The 19901-nt window shown below is 40.2% G+C and overlaps 1 protein-coding gene across 1 annotated transcript in view; it reads right to left on the reverse strand.

The window, feature by feature from the left end:
- Positions 1-19901, reverse strand: part of LOC119420900 (neurexin-2) — a 267108-nt gene that overhangs the window by 111892 nt on the left and 135315 nt on the right. Inside the window, exon 13 of the mRNA XM_037688319.1 lies at positions 17861-17980. Coding sequence (XP_037544247.1) covers positions 17861-17980 — 120 coding nt within the window. The remainder of the gene's footprint in view (positions 1-17860; positions 17981-19901) is intronic.

Consider the following 19901-nt stretch of genomic DNA (forward strand, 5'->3'; position numbering starts at 1 on the left):
TCATGAAGCTGTTGGGAATGATGTCACTCACACAGTGGTTCCGCTGGTTTGTTACACATGAGACGCCTCCAGAGGTGGTTTTGCACGTCTGCATGTGGATCCAGTAAAACAAAACGACGGATGATCATTGTCCCTTCCTCTGTGAGAGCAGACCTCCGACTCTGGGGAAACACCTTGTTTCTGTCAGAGGGAGTCCCCCTCAGCAGACCCACGTCACACGGGTCAGTCTTCACGGACGCGTCGCTGTCAGGCTGGGGGGGTGGACATGCCTATCTCAAGCAGTAGGGGCGCTGTGGCCCCACTACACATCAGCCCACATCAATGTTTTGGAGTGTCGCACAGTACTGAATATGATTCAACACTTTGCTCCCGTGCTACAGATTCAACACGTGTTGATTCACACAGACAACATGGTGACTGCTGCGTACATAACCATCAAAGGGTGTGCGTTCAGCCCAGATGTTACACATTGCGCGAAAGCTACTGTGTTGGGCTCATCAAAACCGGCTCTCTATTAGAGCGGTTTACATATCCGGTGTTCTGAACAGAGGGGCAGATGTGATGTCCAGGGGCGGCCCACGTCACGTGGACTGGACCCTCCATCCAGATCTGATGTTTTCAGACGTGGCAGAAGTTGGCAAAGCAGCTGTGGACCTGTTTGCGACGCGAGAGAACGCTCAGTGTCAACTATGGTTTTCCCTGAGCCCGCGAGACGATCCATCGCTGGGGGGAGACGCATTTGCTCACAGCCCGTGGCCCAAAACGCTTTTGTACGCGTTTTTTCCCCCACCTCCTCTGTTTTTACGGTTCCTGAACCGAGTTCAGGAGGAGGGATTGACAGCTCTCCTGGTGGCTCCCGAGCGTGTGAACGCACCATGGTTCCCAGGCCTGCAACGTCTGTTGTCGGGTCGCCGTGGAACTGCCGTGGAGGGAGGATGCTCTCCTTCAGGCAGGAGGAGCGATCAAGAGTTACCCAGAAATAGGTCAGCACCTGTGGGTCTGACCGCTGAGCGGTCCCACTTAGAGAGGATGGGTCTCCCTCAGGAGATAGTGTGCACAATTCAAGATTCACGTGCTGCATCTACCACAGTTCTGTACACATCAAAGGGGACGGCTTTTCAGCGCTGGTGTACAGAGAAAGTTTTAGAGGCCACCTCATGTCCATTAGGCGGCGTGTTGTCTTTCTACAACAGCTGATGGATAGGAAGTTGGCATTCAGTACGCTTTAACGTACGTTGCAGTCATCTCTTCCTGCCACGAAGGTTTCGGAGACAGAACAGCTTTTAATCACCCGCTGAGGAAGCGTTTTCTAAAAGGTGTTCAAAGACGCAGGCCTGCTTCACGTCCACTTGCTCCACAGTGGGATTTAACGCTGGTCCTGCGAGTCCTGATCAAAGCTCCAATTGAGCCCCTGGATCAGGTTTTCACTTAAAATTCTTGTCTCTTTAAACAGCCCTGCTGCTGGCTTTAACACCCGCTAAGAGGGTAAGTAATTATCTGCCCTCTCTGTTGCTTCGTCATGCCTTAGAATTTAGGCTGACGGGCAGCTCAGCTGATTTAAGACCAACCCAGCTTTTATGCCTAAAACATCACGAGCTCTTTTAAATCAAGAGTGATATCGTTGGAGGGGTTTCTCTCCCCCCCCCCCCCCCCCCCACAGATCAGAAGAGGAAGCATCTTTTCATCTTCTCTGCCCGGTGCGGGCGTTGACGTGTTACATAGCGCGCACAGCTGCAATGCGTTTCAAACTCAACAATTGTTTGTGCATTATAGAGATGCTTCTGCAGGTCGCCCGTTATCCATCCAGCGCTTGTCACACTGGCTGTGTGAGGTTTTTTTTCTGAAGCCTACAGAGCATCAGATTTAGAGCCTCCTGTCAACCTCTAAGCACACTCCACCAGGGGTATCGCATCTTCGACTGCTCTGCATAATGGTATGTCAATGCAGGACATTTGCACTGCGGCTGCATGGTCAACACCCTGCTCATTTATTCGCTTTTACCTACGTGATGTAACGGTTCGTTCCATGACACATTCTGTCCTTAGTGCTCTAACAGAATGAATATTATTGTTCTCATGGAACTCCGTTTAAGCTCACTTCTGTCTGCATGCATTACAGTGTGAGATGTTGTTATCAGTCACAAGTCGTGTCTGTGATTTTGGTTCTATTGTCACTAATCAGTTCATGATTATTGTTACCAATCAGTTCATTTGATCAATAATCAATTCATGGACATTAATCTGTTTATACTGTTCAGCCATGAACCAGTTGGTTCATGCCCCCCCCCCCTCTTTTCAACTTCTTCTTCCCGTTGAAAGTTTTCCGGGGCATTCATGCTTTGTCAGAACGCATAGTTACACAACATGCGTCTGTGCATGGCACATAATTACGCGATGCGTAGTTATGCACACGGGGAGCTGAGTGACAAGACGTTTTTTGGGCAAGCTTCCGCTTCTTACTGTGTTCGAATGGACCCAGTGAGGCGAGGACCACATCCGCTTCGCCCTTAACCCATCAGCGACAGCCTTAAAGGGCGAAGCCTATATGAAATAGAACGTTGGTTACGTACTGTAACCCCAGATTCTATGAATATAGGCGTAGCCCTTTAAGCGTCGGGCCTCACTGGCTCCTAAATGGCTGAAGAAAAAAGCTATTTTGGGAGCCGATTTCCCGCTCTTAACGTAATTTATACGGACCGGGTGGGGCCCACACAGCAGGTGGGCGTGGACTAATTTTTTCAGTGCTTATGCTCTGCATAACGGGATAAACCCATCAGCGACAGCCTTAAAGGGCTACGCCTATATTCATAGAATCTGGGGTTACAGTACGTAACCAACGGTTTACTTGCACTCCCTGTTCAATTCCAGTCCAGAAAAACTCATCTCCAAAACTAGAAACATTCACTGTACAAATCCCTCAGAGACTCCAATGCAAGAGTTGGGGGTTCGATCCCACCAGCCGAAGTGTCTCTGGGCAAGACACTGAACTGCCCTCGTTGTGTGTCCCATCAGTGTATGAATGTGATAAAGCACTGATTATTCTTTGTACAGATCTAGTAGAGAGCTGTATGAATGGATAAATGAGGACACAGATTGTAGTGTAAAGCGCTTTGAGTAGCTTGATAAGATAGAAAGGCGATATATAAGTACAGTCCATTAACTATTTATAGTCCATTTCTTTTTTAATTTAACAGAAACCTACATTTTTTTTTTCTAAACTAGCATGGAGCAGGAGTCAAACTCGGGTTTTTTTCAATCGAGTCCTGATCAGTGTTTTCACTTCCATACAGAGCGTCGCTTGCAGTCGCTGCCATCCTTTCACAGCACAGCACTTCTACGTCTTTTAATCCATCTGCGGGGGGGAGGGGGGGCTTCCAGGCAATTTACGGCATTCTGTAATACAATAAGCCCTTTCTGCTTGAAGGAACGGTGGAGGGTGTTGACAATGAGTCGGGTTCAGCTTCATAATAGAGCCGGTTACTTTCAGCCGTTCAATAAAGATGATGCTTAAATCACTGACAATAAGCCTTTAATAAGTACGTTGGTTCAATAACTGCTGCTTTTACTGGCAACAAAACATCCACTCTGCTTATTACTGTGAATGTAAAATTAATTTGTTCCTTACAAATTAAGGAATGTGAAACTTTACTTGCGAACTGAAAAAAATAATAAAAGGTTTTTCATTCCTTGAAGGAATATCACCCACCAACTACTGTAGCCATTTCGATCAAACCTAAAATATTGTTATGCACAAAACCATGATGTGTTGAGAATGACTCTCAGCTACTACCACTACAGGTTTTAGCTCAGCGTCTGTAAAATGGACCGAGATGGCAGCCATATTGAATAAGATTGATGTTCACCTCTAAGTACGTTCACCCTGAAGCTCTTAAAGCTCATACCTTGTTTCTGTTTGGTCGTTCAAACTGTAATCTAAATGTGACCTCCAACAAACTCCACTATGAACAGTCCCCAGTTCTGTAGTGACCCACAGAAGAAGACATGACATCACACGCAGCACGCTGCATTTACAGAAGGCAAAATGGATGCTACATGTTCACATGTGTGGATCGGTTCTGAAGATGTGCAATCAGAAGTGAATAAACGATTATCTGACAGGATTGTTTTGTCAGGTGTTTATATTTGATCTTGTTGCCTCCTGCCAGCCCCAGTGCAGCGTTGTATTTCTAGAACAAAATCGCTGTACTGAAAGTAGAGGACAGAAACCAACTCAACTCATTGATCTCATAGCAGTGAGATCCAGTGGGGAGCCTTCAGAGTCTTCAAAGAAGGCCTAATAATTCAACACATATGAAACGTTATGTTTACATTTATATTAAATATAGATTTTATATAAAACATTACATTTTCAATGTTGTTTGTCTTATTTTTTGTTAATTTCTTATTTTTCTGTAAACTATGTTTCAATTGAGCAAGAAACGTTTTACAGGTAATTAATGAAAATCCAGTTATTCAATCAGATTCCTAATAATAGTAAATGGACTGTACTTATATAACACCTTTCTTATCAAGATACTCAAAGTGCTTTACACTACAATCTGTGTCCTCATTTACCCATTCATACAGCACTCTACTAGATCTCTACAAAGAATAATCAGTGTTTTATCACATTCATACACCGATGGAACACACAACGAAGGCAATGAAGAGTTTAGCGTCTTGCCCAGGGACATTTCGACATGTGACTGTTGATGGACTGGAACCCCCAACTCTTGCATAGGAGGACAACTGCTCTAACCACTCAGCCACAGCTGCCCCTACAGAGTAAATTCTTTAATATTTGTCTCCAGGCAGAAACACGTTTAAATTAGTTGGTTAAAACTTCATTGTCAGGAGAGAAGGCTGAGCTCAGTCAAAAGTTGTAGTTGCTCAAAAAATTAAAGTTAAATAACACTTTTATACACTGACACATTTTAATATTAAGTGTATTTTAGTTTAATTATTTGATAAAAGTTTTACAGAAACAGTAAGTTATGTGGGTTACTGCTACATTTCAGCATGAGTTATTGAAATTACATGTTGTACTTGAACGCAAGAGGCTGGCTGAGCCACAGGGCATGCTGGGTAATCTTAGTAGGACAGAAATAGGTGGACATTTAGAGGCTCTGTGTTCAGATGGGTTGTTTCTGATGGTTTTTGTTTAGTGTTGGGTTGGTGTTTATGTTCAGGTTGTTGTTAGTGACCAAGATGAGGTGTGAAAGAAATGACACCATAAGTCAGACGTTGCGCCTGATTTAGAAAACATACCTGCAAACTTGGAAGGGATGACAAAAGGTAATGCCTGTAGAGAGGGTGTCTGTGCTTGTGTCTGGTACATGTGCCTCTTTCGTGCCACACTCTCTTGCTCCACCAATTTTGCTCTATTTGTTGCCCTAACGATCCAGAGCAGATGTTTTGATCACTTAAACAAAACACTGGTGTGTCGTGTTTCACTGGCATTAATGTTACATTTAATTTTCATTGCTCTCTTCTTATGACTGATCAATGACCCATTATTATCGGACAGCAATATGGATGCATTAGAGATAGCCTTCCCAAAATTATTTGCATTGAACTGGGTGACATTGTAGGCTAACGTTAAGGTACATTTCACTGTTGTTAGCTGACATCCTAGCCAGCATTGCATGCTGACAAGCTTTCCATTACAGATAACGTTATGTTGGAAAAGGTAACAGATTACGATGCACATAACATTGCTAAAGTAGGATTTTATTTTATTTTTTTGCCAAATCAAGTTTAACTTACAGCATATTATATTGTTGGCAGATAAGACTTACCTCAAAACTAATGGTGTCCAACATGAGAAGTGACTAGTTATAACGTAGACCAAACAGTTACCTTCGTCCGTGGGAAAGATTTCTCTATCGTCTATCTTGATTGTGTTTGGCCAAATGACTTGTGTTCCATCAAAGATGTTCTATTGCAGACAGAACCATGGTTGCTAAAGTCCAGTCAATGGGAAATTATGCCATCTACCGCACCTTGGACCCCCCCCCCCAAAAAAAAGGCACAACAAAAAACAACTCTTTGGATCTAGATAATTAACGTAAATTACATCATTTGTTTGAAATTGTCAAATTTCGCCGAAAAGCAACAAATTTGCAGGTATGATAAAATGGGGGAAAGCACTTCGTGTTCAATGAGTTCATGGATTGAGAAACTGAAAGTAAAATGATGTGATTGGATGCAGCATCTGTGGCAACAAAAATGTGTCTCGTGAGCCTGAAAAAGCTCTGAGAACAAAACAAAAGTGTGCTAACAGTGGGAGATTTAACATGGCAAATTAAAGAGATAATAAGTGTGTCTGTAAATGTCTGTAGTGTCTTTGACATTAGCGTTCATACAGTTTCAATAAAATGACAACTAAAGGCCTAGCTCTTATAGTTCATCACTGATAAGATTTGACTCCAACACTGGTATCACATGTTGGTGTAGATTCAGTCTTCCAGGACATGAAAAATTAAACAAGAGTAAAAATTAAACAAGACTACAGCATTCTACGCCCTCTGGCAAACTATTATACAGCAATCTATGGCAACGGTCCAGACAAGCAAATACCTTGTTTTAACTTTGACCTTGATTTGTGACCTTCATGATGTTGGTATCAACATTATCAATATTTGGATCGATCCACAACCCCCTACTAAAGTGATGAAATGAGGCCCGACTGTTCAGACTGAGGTCGCTTTGAAAAACATCAGATATATATTTTGTCATTTACCCTTTATTTATATGGATATTATACGGTATACTTATATTTATATTCATATGGACCTGATTCAGTGCCACAGATGAACAAGATCTGGGTTGAATTAATTTTTTTTTTTTTGCCATGTTCAGACTGTCAGAAAAATTCAGTTATGAGTCAGATAAGGGATTAAAAAAATATATTTTAATCCACTTTTTCTTGCTGTGTGAACGCAGCCTGAAAATAAAAAATGTGAGTTAGTTTAAAATCTGTCCAGCAGACAGTCTGAGTTTACTCCAACAGTTGATGCTTATTTTTAAACAAAGATCTGACTAATTGTTTTTAGTTTGTGTTGGGGGCGACTCTTATCTACCAGTACACCAGATTTTAGATCAGTATTGGTGAATATGACCAAACTGTAGCCAATTTGGTCTTTCCTAGGATTAGTTGGCTGTAGTGGCCATCTTGAATTGTGGTGGTAGATGTGCATTTCATAATTAACTCATTTACTTCAAATCCATCTTCTGCTTTATGAGATTTTTTGGTAAACGAACAGAAACACAGAGACGGGTAAAAACATTCTCGTCTGCCTTCGCTCTTTTGACGGCAACAAAACTAATCTCAGTATTAAATGCTTTGGTATGTGACATGCTGCACTCAACAAATCCCCGCAAAAGGAACATTACTCACATATTACAAAACAAATCCTATTTCCTCATAGAAAAGGAACTATAACTCTCATAGAAAACCAGAATGACCCCTGGAGTTCAACCAGCAGCAGAGTGACGCTCAGGTCCTTCTTCTGTGGTTTGAACTCCGAGGACAGAGCCGGTGAAATGTTTTACTGCATTTTGAATATTTCCCCTAACAGTCCGTTTTTATTTCTCCTGTTAGTCAGTGTGACACTGGCAGAAGACTGAAGTTCCTCTCCTGCAGTCAGTGTTTGCAGGCTGAGTCAGAGGAGGCCGTGACTAATCGTGAAATAACTCGTCGCGTATCTGAGAGAAACTGGCAGCGTGGCTTCTCATTTTCAAATCTGCTGAACATAGCTTCACACCTCCTGCGTCTGTTTGCATCCTAATCAGCCATCAGCTTGGATTAAATTTTCTGTGACGATTCACCAAAGAGTTGAGAGAGGTCAACGAATCCGAATCTGCTCAAATATTGACCAGTTTGATCTGAGAAGACCTGATGGACATGCAAGAGCTTCAGCCTCATATCAGTGGACACAAACACACAATTTATATAAATTCAAGTTCATCTGTTCAGTTCAGAGTCACAGGAGCTGGTGTCCATGTCCAGCAGTCACTGTGAGAGAGGTGGGGGACACCTGGGCATGTCTCCAGTCCATCACAGGGACACCTGGGCATGTCTCCAGTCCATCACAGGGACACCTGGACAGGTTTCCAGTCCATCATAGGGACACCTGGACAAGTTTTCAGTCCATCATAGGGACACAGAGACAACCAACCATTCACATTCACTCACATCTAGGGACAATTTAGAGTTACTAATTAACCTAACATGGAGGTTTCTTGGTCTGTGGAAGAAAACCGGAGTACCCGGTAGAACATGCAACTTTCACCCAGAAAGGCCAAGAGTTGGCAGCAGCAGCTCCAACCACCGCACAACTGTGTCACCCGCTAATAAATCCAAGTGTTGGATCTTCAAAGTGAGAAAATTCACCAGGATTGTCCATTTTAAGGAAAATTATTTGGTCTCAGAGTTTGGGTCTAAACTAAACAAATCTACTGTCTCTGGAAATGTTTTATATGAGAGACTAATTTTAATTGAAACTCTAAATTAAAAGAGCAAAGTTTGTATTATTTTCTTCACAAAAAGCATGTTAAATAGAGACTGGAAACGTGCTGCTGTTGTTCAGTGTATTGTTTTGCACTAACAGTGATTGGTGTACATCTTAGATCTTTTAGAGTACCATTTGGCATTCGTTTAGCGTATTTTTTAGTGTATTTCTTAGATCCTTATTTACAGTTTCTTTTTATACTTTATATTTTTGTTATATTTGGGTGTAACTGGGACGTTGTGTACACAGTTTTGTTCCACCTCATGTACCACATATGATGCAAATGACAATAAAGAACCTTGAACATCATACCACTTTATTTATAGAGCACTTAAAACAGCAACAAGGCCAACAAAAGGGCATCAGGGTAACTTTCATGTTTGCTCAAAATAAACAGACAACGTACACATTTTAATGGAAGAATATAAAATGACTTTAGTTTACGGTTAATAAAATAAGTTTTGGAAATACAAATAAAAAAATATATTTTCCTAAACAAAAATGTGTTTTAGACCCCCCCAAAAAAATTTTTATTGTCAAAAAATTTAGAGAATGTATTTTTCTTTATGCAGTCATCCAAATTTCACCATCCAATCCTTTAAACAACTTGGTGAAAATTAAAAATATTTTCTGTTAAATGAAACTTCTGCAACCTCTTACTTTTAACAAATCAGCAAAATGTCAAAAATGACAAAATAAACTTCACTTGAATGGAAGTAAAGACAGAAAACAACAGAATCACTGCACAATGTTTTAGACGTGACTTCATCAGTGACATTTCCTTCTCAAGGGTTTTATGTTGGTTAACACCCGAGTGTCATTTTAAACTGATTTTTATTTTTAGTCTCTCAACAGGACGACGGAGTTGGAGAACATGATTTCTGAACAACAAACTGAAGAGCAGCAGCCGATTCCTGATTCAGAGATTTTCTGAGCGTCTAACAATCCTAATCTGTGTTGATGTTTCCTGACAGACACTAGAGCTCCACTTGTGTCGGAGAAGTACCGTAGAAATAAAGTTGCCTCAATTTACTCTAATTGCTCTAATTACATCTCGGCAACAGTTTCCTTCATTTCCTCAGTTCTGATTGTTCATCTGAACTCTAAGAATAAAAACTGAAACTTTATTTTTTCTGCTTAACCTTATTATATTTTTACATCTCGCCAAGGTGGATATTTAATAAACCCGTGGAGAGGAGGAATATAATACCTGGTATTTGTTTTGTCATTTTACATTCAGTTGCTGCTGTCAAGGAGTTAAAAACTAATTTAATTTATTTGTTGTCAAACAGAAGGCCCCAGTTTTCACAGATATTAATTTATAATCTCAAGGAGCAGTAAATTAGATGGTTTAAATTTGATAAATTGGTTACTTTAGGCTACTTTAACTGTTGTATTTATATAAATAATAAAATAAAATCTCGTGTTTATAGATAAAAGTCCACACTGCCATTAGTTTTTCTTTATTTCTCTTAATAAACTGTGCGGGTCTCGACATACAGTCTTATTAAATTCACTGAACGGAGTGTAAAACTAATCCGGTCTGATCTCTGACGGAGCCTGAAATAAACAGTGTTTGTGAAAAATATCAAATTAGTAATTAATTACGTTTCCTTGAGTTGCCAGCTCCCGACACGTCGCTGGCCTTCTGAGAAACTCCTGAGCGCTCCACACAAGATGTTTTTATTTTAATGTGTGAGAAACGGTGAGGACACAAACCAAAATAAGTCAAAGTGGGTAATTATTCCCTCAGGTGACTAATTTCAGTCACATTTATTTAAGAGTCATAAAGTTGTTTTGTTAATGGCTGAAGGGCTGAACGCTGCTACAGAGCTGTTTGGATGGAAAATGAGTTGTGATGTGATTTATTAGATGTTGACCTTGCATAATTTTTTATTTTTATTTACTGCTAACTTTTGGACTTTAATGAACTCTGTTAGTCTTGAAGACAAACTGAAACTTTTATGCAAAGCTCAAAAGGCCTGGAAACAGCCTTGATGGAGGACTGCTTTTATTTTGAAGAGGGATTTTTTTATATATATACCATAAAACATTTGTTCAAACAGCTAAAATCTCAGCCTAATAAAGTGTGGCTTTAAAATATTTACAAAATGTAAATGAAAATGTAAAAACGGCATTTTTTCACGATGAAACTACAAAACACAAAAAAAGTGACATAAACAATAATACTAAAACTAAAATATAAATATTCTGATGCATGCTCAATAATCCAGGTAGAAAAATCCAAAAAAGTTCAATCTGGTCCTCTGGACATTCAAAAAAAAAAAAAAAAATGTAGAAACGTTTCGTCTCTCATCCAAGAGACTTCCTCAGTCTGAGGTGCTGTTTTCAGCTCAGTCTCTTAAATAGCACCTTCACAGAGTGGATCAACCAGTTTGCTGCTGACAACCAAAACCAGCTGATCACATGCTCAAGAAGGACCATCAGCCTAACAATGGATCATTAGCACACTGATGGCTGTTTACTACTCACAGAGGGCTGAGTGATACTAGCAATCACAGCATTGTAAGAGGGGGACAGTTGAACCCGGAGGCCTCCACCCCTGTTTAATGATGGATGATTTCTTTTCACAAAGATGGCCTCCTTTACTCCTCTCTCAAACCATCGTTCCTCTCTGTCCAGGATGTGAACATCTTCATCCATTATAAAATATAAATACTCTGTTGTGACTCTTCTGGCTTTTGAAAGTTTAAATGTATTTAAACAGAGATGCATCATAAAAAAAAACCTTCCTGTTAATCATTTTAAATATAAATTTCAATCTGTATTAAGCTACAGTCTAAAGTTTTAAGCTAGTTCAGTCCTTTATTCTTTGTGTTTTATCAAAACTAAGTATTTGTTGCCTTTTGAGTTGTATAAAAATGAATTATTACCCCACAGAGACAAACAGAAACTAGAAAAAGGACTGGAACCTGGACATTGAAGTCACAATAAGTGAGCGCCCCCTAGTGGCTGTTGCAGTAATTTAATTTTGTATGTCCATGCAAACAACAGGACATTTACCAGATTAAAAAAAAAATCAACTTCAAAAAACTTTTTATGGAGTTGATTTTTGTTGATTCGTGCACTTCTTACATTGCTGCTCTGTTAAAACACGTTTTTTTAGAAATGTTAAGTTTTAGTGAGGTTTTTTTTTTTGGCCTCCCCACGGTTCTGTTTCTGGTTATATATTAGACATTCAAACAAACAAAATGGGAGCAACCTTTGCATTTTATGAAAAAATTTTTTAACTAAAATTGATAGTCCTTCAGTTAATTTTTCACAGCTTGATCAGAAAATGTTAAAAACTCAATAATTTATTAAATTCTGTGCTTACAGTTGTTAGCTACATCTTTAAAAAGCATTAGGCCTACCAAATCTTGAAGCTTTCGTTTGCCATCGATACCTAAACTGTATTTTTGTATGCAAGTGGTAAATGCACATTGTGTATTTGAGGGTATTATTTTATCGTCTTTTCCATGCAGGACTGGGAGGATGGTGACACGGTGGTGCAGTTGGTAGAGCTGTCACCTCTTAAAGAAGTTGCCAGATTGAAACCCAACTTGGCACCCATCTGGGTGAAGTTTGGATGTTCTCGCCGTGTATTTTCTCCAGGTACTCCGGTTTCCTCCAACAGACCAAAAACATGCATGTAGGCTAATTGGTGACTTTAAATTGTCCCTAGGTGAGAGTGTGAATGTTTGTCTCTTTGTGTCCCTGTGATGGACTGGAGACCTGTCCAGGTTGTCCCCCTCCACCCAGTAACTGCTGGACATGGGCACCAGGGACCTGGAAAGAAAGAAGCGTGCAAAGAGAATGGACGGATGGACGTTAATGAGAGGAAACATGAACTTTGTCCCCTGAAAGTAGAAATTTAAAGAAAAACTACTAAAGCTAAACTGTGAAATCTGCACGACCAAAGTGCTTAAAAATGAAAAGACCATGGCGATCTGCTCAAACAGATTTGATTTTATTTCACATTTGTAAGAATGTAAGATACAAATTTCCACAAGCCGTACTGAATTTGATGCAGGATTGGTTGGAGCTGTGAACTGAAAGAAACTGCTTCGCTTCACATTTTGCGCAAAATCTGTAATAAGTAAAAAATATATATATATATATTTTGACCTGAAATAGACTGAAAAGTCTTCCAGCTCTATTCCTGGTAGGTCATCTATTCTGTCCCGGGGCATGAGATTAAGCCTGAGCCTCTCTCCTGGATTATCCTGTCTTGGACAGGCTGGTAATTGTGATGGACCTCACCTGAAAGGAAGGTCAAGAAAAAAATACAAGATTTATTGAGAATTTTAACAGAGATCATTCCTTTTTCTTAATAAATCCAGAACGTACGGTTGTTTAAAAAGCATGGGAAAAGCTTTGGGAGATTTAAGAAAAAGTGTAATACTTTACTTAATTTCAAATGTAGCTTTTATTTTTATACAGAACAAGAACATTTTAACTGCGGCGTGCCTCAATCACACAGTTTACATCAGTTAAACATCGGGATATTTCTACGCCTCTCTGTTTGATAAATAAAACTGAAAAGTATAACAGGACTGGAGCAGTCCACAGAATATGTTGACTTACGGGTTTCGGTTTAGGTGGGTTCACCTCTGCAGACGGTTATATGAAGCCACATCAGGTGGACTTTCTTACATTTGTTCAGCTCATGGCGTCGTTCTCATACGTTGACTGACACGACCGGGATGGAGTGGGAGGACTCGGAGGTCAATCACTGGGAGTTGTTGGAGGCACTCAGGTAAAATCACGAGTCTTGGTAGAATTCATGTCATGCCAAATTATACAGCAATCTCAGAGATTGTCAAATACCTTTTAGGACTAAAAAATATGCTGAGTATAACAAAGAAATTCTGTGATGGACTTGCGACCCGTCCAGGGTGTACCCCGCCCCTCGCACAGTGATTGCTGGACATGGGCACCAGCGACCCCCGTGACCCAAAATGGAATAAACGGGTAAAGATAATGGATGGCTGGACAGATAACAAAGAAATTATTATAATGAAAGGAATACCATTAGGTTTAGATTAGCACCATTTGGAAACAATTTTAGAGTCAGAAAGGCTGCACAGATTATCGTTTCTCTCACACAAAGCAATGGCACAAATAATAAATATATTAAAACAATTATCTGTAACTGCAGAGGTTAACCAATAATTACACATCCCACACGTAACCGTGAGCTGAACATCGGTCCGTGTGACTCCGGTAATGACCGATGACCCAGAAGTAATAAAAACAGAAATGTACAGTGGTCCCTCGTTTATCGCTGGTGTTTGGGACCACACCCACCCGCGATAAGTGACAACCGTGAAGTAGGGATGCAGTAGCCCAAGTTCAAGTTCAGTAAACTTTGTCATGACGTGTGCCAGGCTGCAATCACCTGTTACTCCCAATATCCCTCCTTCAATAAACAATTTAAATTTAAATACTGTAATATTTAAAAAAAAAAAATATATATATATATATATATATTTTTTTTTCATTTACCCTTTATTTATACAGGTAGTCTCATTGAGCCACGCAAACTCATTTTCAAGAGAGACCTGTTTAGGGAGCAGATGGGGGTTAAGGGCCTTGCTCATGGGCCCAGAGTGGGGTGAATGAGGGTGGGGGCAGGTGTGGGTGCTTCACCTACCCCACCCACATTTTTGATGTTGTCAGTACCGGGGCTCAAACCGGCGATCTTTCGATCACAGACCCACCTCCTCTAACCTCTGCGCCACCACTCCCCCATATAAAATAAATAATCAATAAAATAAACAATCCATGCAGCATGGGCTGTTTATTTAAATTGTTGCAGTATTTAAATTTAAACTGTAGAGAAGAGAAGTGCAGCAGGACATCAAAGAGATGTCACAGCTCCAGCTCTGCAGCACGGAGCAGAAATGTACTTGTTGATCAATTACACTGAAACAACTGAACATAGACGTTCTAAAATAATTAAAAATAACTTTTAACACTTTTATACTTTGTGATTGTGATGATTTTTACGATGTGACATAATTTGAATTTTAATTTGGAAGACAAAAGTCGATCTGTGCATCTGGACAGCAAAGGCTGCAGCAGGAGAAATGTGTGCGGCAGAAAGGAGATCAGCTGATCAGCTGCAGGTGGGAGCTTCTCCTTCACTGGTGGGCTGCACACACGGTGCAAAATTATTTAAAATAATTTATTTTAAGTAAACAATACATGGCTCATCCATCAATCAGCCAATTGTGTCATATCTAATCTTACTTTGAAAAACCGCAATATAGTAAACCCGCAAAAAACGAACCGCGAAGCAATGAGAGACTACTGTATAACAAACCTGATAAAGTGATTTCTGTACCTGGATATCAATGCATCTAGACAAACATTTATTAAGAATTAGATGTTAGGCAAGTTCCTACTGTTTTCCCATTTTGTTTTTTTAATGAGTTAAATGTTAAAATGGTGTTGGAATAAGCTCCTGACCATCAAGAGAAAGACTACAAGAATATTTGTATTAGTAAGATTAACAAAAAGATAGATTATAGATTACACAAGACAACTGATAATACAGCTAGTAAACGATGTGCTGTTCACGTTTTTACGTTAAGGTCCTACAGCGTATTGGCGGCACGGTGGCGGTGGATCAGTGGGTAGAGCTTCCGCTGCTCAGCGAGAAGGTTGCCGGATAAAATCCCAGCCGGGGCCTTTTTGGGTGGAGTTTGCATGTTCTCTCTGTGCATGTGTGGGTTTTCTCCGGGTACTCCGGTTTCCCCCCACAGACCAAAGCCATGCATGTTAGGCTGATTGGTAACTCTAAATTGTCTCTAGGTGTGAGTGAGAGAGAGAGTGAATGGTTGTTTGTCTCGTTTGTCTCTATGTGTCCCTATGATGGACTGGAGACCTGTCCAGGGCCCCCGCCTCTCGCACAGTGACCCCTGCAACCCAAAAAGGAAGAAGCGTGTAAAGACAATGGATGGATGAGCCTACATCGTTCGGCTTTAATGAGTCTGATGATGGTTGGGTGTGAAACACGAGGCTTGTTATTTACTGGAGCAGGACTGATGGATCGGTTTGACCTTTGGTATTGGCTGGCCATGCCATTTACCATCATCCGCATGATTGAGAGGTCTCCCACAAACAGCGATGAAACCATCCAAAAATTGGATTTTTGTTAAACATGTTTTTTTTTTCCTGTAATTTTTAACATTTCTCTATTTTGAGCATGAACTGGACTAGATTTTTAAGGAAATCAAATGAGAACCACAGACGGCACATTATACGCCCATCAACAAACTGTTATACACCAATACAGCAATCTACAGCAATGGTTCAGGCAAGCAAAGCTCTTGTATAAACTTTGACCTTGATTAGTGACCTTGACATTAGAGCTGGGGTGTTGAAAAGATTACGTGACACGCTGTGTAGTGGTGGTAAAAATGTGTGTCAAGTTTTCTTTCCATGTATAAAAACAGCTCTGAAACATCTAGTGTTGGCAGCAGAAAATGTGAATGCACGGAATAAACCCGTAACCAGTAGAGAGCAGGGATACGACAGTTTACTGAGTCACAAACGCACACGGAAACTCACCGTTGATGATCCAAACCATTTGATGATCAGACTTCACCAGAACCAGAACCGCTCAGGAGTTCTATGGTGGAAGTGGTCTGAATATAAATAAGATCCAACGTGGAGACAGAGTCTGAGGACATTTTTCTCTCCTGAACATTTGTGGACAAACTGTGTCCTGTCTTAGGGACAGTCTAGGGGACAAAGCGTTTGGCATTTCTGTTACTTGGATGCTAAGTTGAAGCATGGACACTGTTTTAATAAAGGTTATCTGTGACCTTGACCTTTGACCTTGAAATCAAAAGGGATCACCTTTGACCTGTGAGGTGTCCTGCTGTCCAGTTTGACATTTCTGTAATAAACGGCTATCAGTTTAGAGTTTGGACAAGAAACTGAGAATATTAGGAGGACTCGCCTGATTTGTCCTCTACCTTTACAATTCGTTTGTTTTTGTTGTTTCTGCAGGACAACAAGTCCTCTGTCTGTTTGCTTTGAACAACTGCAGCTGACTTGACTTGTCATCTGTGACGCTCAAACAACACAAGCTAAAGGAGAATAAAAAGGCTCAACACACTTTAGCTGCTTAAACGATTAAAGCCAGTGAGTTTTAGGAGACAACACATTTAAGTCAACTTAAACATTAAAAGGCAAACAAAAAAAAATAACATTTATCTTCAGTGTTTGTGTTGAATAATAAAAGTCTCATTAAAGTTGTATTAAAATAGGGAATAAATGCATATTTGTGGTTTAATAAACTTTTTTTTCTTTACTTCTTCCACTAACAAGCTGTTCTGTTGTTTACCAGAATAAGTCATATTATTTAAGTTCAGGATCCTTGATAATTATATTGATGTATTAGTTGAGTTTATCTATTGACTCTTATGTTTCCTGAAGTAAAATGAGCAGATTACATGTATTTTTAAGTTGGAAGCAGACGTTTCAGACAGGAAGAGACTTGACAGAATGAATGATTTATCAGACGTGATCAATACAAGCAACGTGTTTGTTTCTTAGTTTTAACGCTGAAAACAAACATATTAAAACAACAATCCAGGTGACGACTGCTAGAGAGCGTTCAACATCCACTTTCTGAGTTCTGTCACATCCAGACCTGCAATCAGTCTGAGTGAACAGATCTACTTATAATCATGGACGTCGGGCTGTTTTCTCCTCCTCACGTTCTTACAGCTTGTTGAGTTTTCTCCTCAGACCCAGAACTGCAATCAGTGTGGGAACAAATGTGCCTCCAATCATCAGCCATGAGATGTTTTCTCTTATTTTTCTTACATATTGACTTTCTTACCAGCGCTGTTATCATCGAATTATCCTAAGATAGCACCCTCTGGGCTTTTTTATTGTGTAATGTACTCTTATCTCTTAATAAAGGTGTTTTTAACAGCACATATTACCAAAAACACAATTCTTGCACTTCTTGAATGACATGGCAGCAAATGAAGCTTGACCTGCCATGACTGGACAAATAAAATTACTTTTTAGCTATTAGAAGGATTTAAAAGCCTTCAGAAGTGTTTTTAATTTGCTCTTTGCATATTTTTTAATCTTTAAATTAAGAGCTTGAACCATTATCTCTGCATGTTCAAAACAATTCAATAAATGTCTAAAAAGAAAATAAAAAAAAGGTTGCACACAAATACAAGAACATAATCCGTACGAACAAACACGACTTTAGTGACAAGTGTAGCTCAGTCAAATCTAACACAAAGACTGAATTCATCCATTTCCAGGCTGTTGGAGCTGTGAGTGTTGCTCCTGGGTGGGGGTAATACTCACGGTCGCTGCAGAAAGGTCCTCCGTAGGTGGTCATGGTGCAGTCACAGGAGAAGCCCTCCCACAGCTGCAGACACACACCTTGGTGATGGCAGGAGTCCTCTGTGCAGGTGGTGCTGGGACCTGCAAGGCGTTCACACCAGATTGCTTTTTACTTTTGCATCTAAACCTTCCATCAAAGATGGGCAAAATAAATATGTTATCCTGTAAAATGTCTATCCTAAATGAAATCTTTCCTAAAGATCCGGCGTATGTTGACTTGTTCTGGAACCCTGCTTGAGCAGAATCTGAAAATTGTGTGATGTGCTGCCTGTAATTTGTGGTGCGCAGTGAGATCATAACTGTAAGGAAAATTCATTTGGGGCTAAGGTCATTTAATCCAATTAATAATTAAAAATATATAATATTGGAAATGCATTATTCTTTATCTTTTTTTCTTTTTTTTTTTACAGATTTACATGCATTTATTTTATATCTGAAACTTTGAATAAAAAATAAAGCTAAGCTTGGCAAAACCTTTTAGCTAACTAGTACAACAAATAGCTAAATAATTTTTTTTAAGATTCAAAATAACTTTTTTGTTCAAATGTACTAAAACAGGACAAAAGCATTCTAAAATAATTACTAAATTATTTAGTAGTTAGCAAGCCTTCCTTTTTTTCTCCCTGTCTGCACGCTCCTGGGAGCACAGAGGCAGCGAATACTTTTGAAATACAGCTGATTTGACCGTTAAAGTCCTTTTATTAAGCAAACGTTAGACTGAGACACACCTTTACTATAAAGTCGAGCAAACAAACAATTGTTTTTAGGTGTTTATCTTGTTAAATTTCGAAGAAATGAACAGCAGCTCGTCCCTCTGCAGATGCACGCTAATGCAAATCGGGTTTTGAAATACAGCCGATTTGACCGTCAAAGTGCATTTATTAAGCAAAAGTTAGAGTGAAACACACCTTTTCTATAATTTCAAGCAAACAAATAATTGTTTTTAAGTGCTAATCTTGTTAAATTCTTGTAAAAATTCTCCTGTGCACACTCCCGCAGCCACCATTTGGCAGCCCATTGATTTTTGGCACAACACTGACCCACATTTCTGGGTTGTCAACGGTGACGTGAAACAAATATGAGGCGTCAGCGGTGACGCATAATAGATGCAACGTATACAGCACAGTGACATATTTATAGATTTTTCCACTTTATTAGACAAGTTTGGACTGATGCGACTTATAAGGCAGTGCGACGTGTACAGCGGAAATGAGTGGTGATGCAGAGGTTAGAGAAGGTGGGCCTGTGATCGGAAGATCGCCGGTTCAAGCCCCGGTACCGACAACATCAAAATGTGGGTGGGGTAGGTGAAACACCCACACCTTCCCCCACCCTCATTCACCCCACTCTGGGCCCATGAGCAAGGCCCTTAACGCCCATCTGCTCCCTAAACGGGTCTCTCTTGAAAATGAGTTCTCGTGGCTCAATGAGACTACCTGGATAAATAAAGGTAAATGAAAAAAAAATATATATATATTCGTGTTCGACTATATATTTGTGTTCGTGCTGCAGTTTGGCGTATTATTTTTGTGCTATTGGTGCGTAGCGTATTTTTAGTTAACGTCTTTCTTAGTTCATATCTTAGATCTTGTTACTGTTTTTCTTTTACATTTTATTGTTGGGGGCAGCACAGTGGCGCAACTGGTAGAGCTGCTGCTTCTCAGCACACAGGTCCTCGGGGCAAATCCCGGCCCGGGGGCCTTTCTGGGTGGAGTTTGCATGTTCTCTCCGTGCATGCGTGGGTTTTGTTCGGGTACTCCGGTTTCCTCCCACAGACCAAAAACATGCATGTTAGGCTGATTGGTGACTCTAAATTGTCTCTAGGTGTGAGTGAGAGAGTGAATGGTTGTTTGTCTCGTTTGTCTCTATGTGTACCTGTGATGGACTGGAGACCTGTCCAGGGTGTCCCCGCCCCTCGTACAATGATTGCTGGACATGGGCACTGGTGACCCCCGTGACCCAAAATGGAAGAAGCGGGTAAAAGATAATGGATGGATTTTAT

The sequence above is a fragment of the Nematolebias whitei genome, chromosome 14, assembly GCF_014905685.2.
Source record: "Nematolebias whitei isolate Nwh7 chromosome 14, NemWhi1, whole genome shotgun sequence".
Taxonomy (NCBI): Eukaryota; Metazoa; Chordata; class Actinopteri; order Cyprinodontiformes; family Rivulidae; genus Nematolebias; species Nematolebias whitei.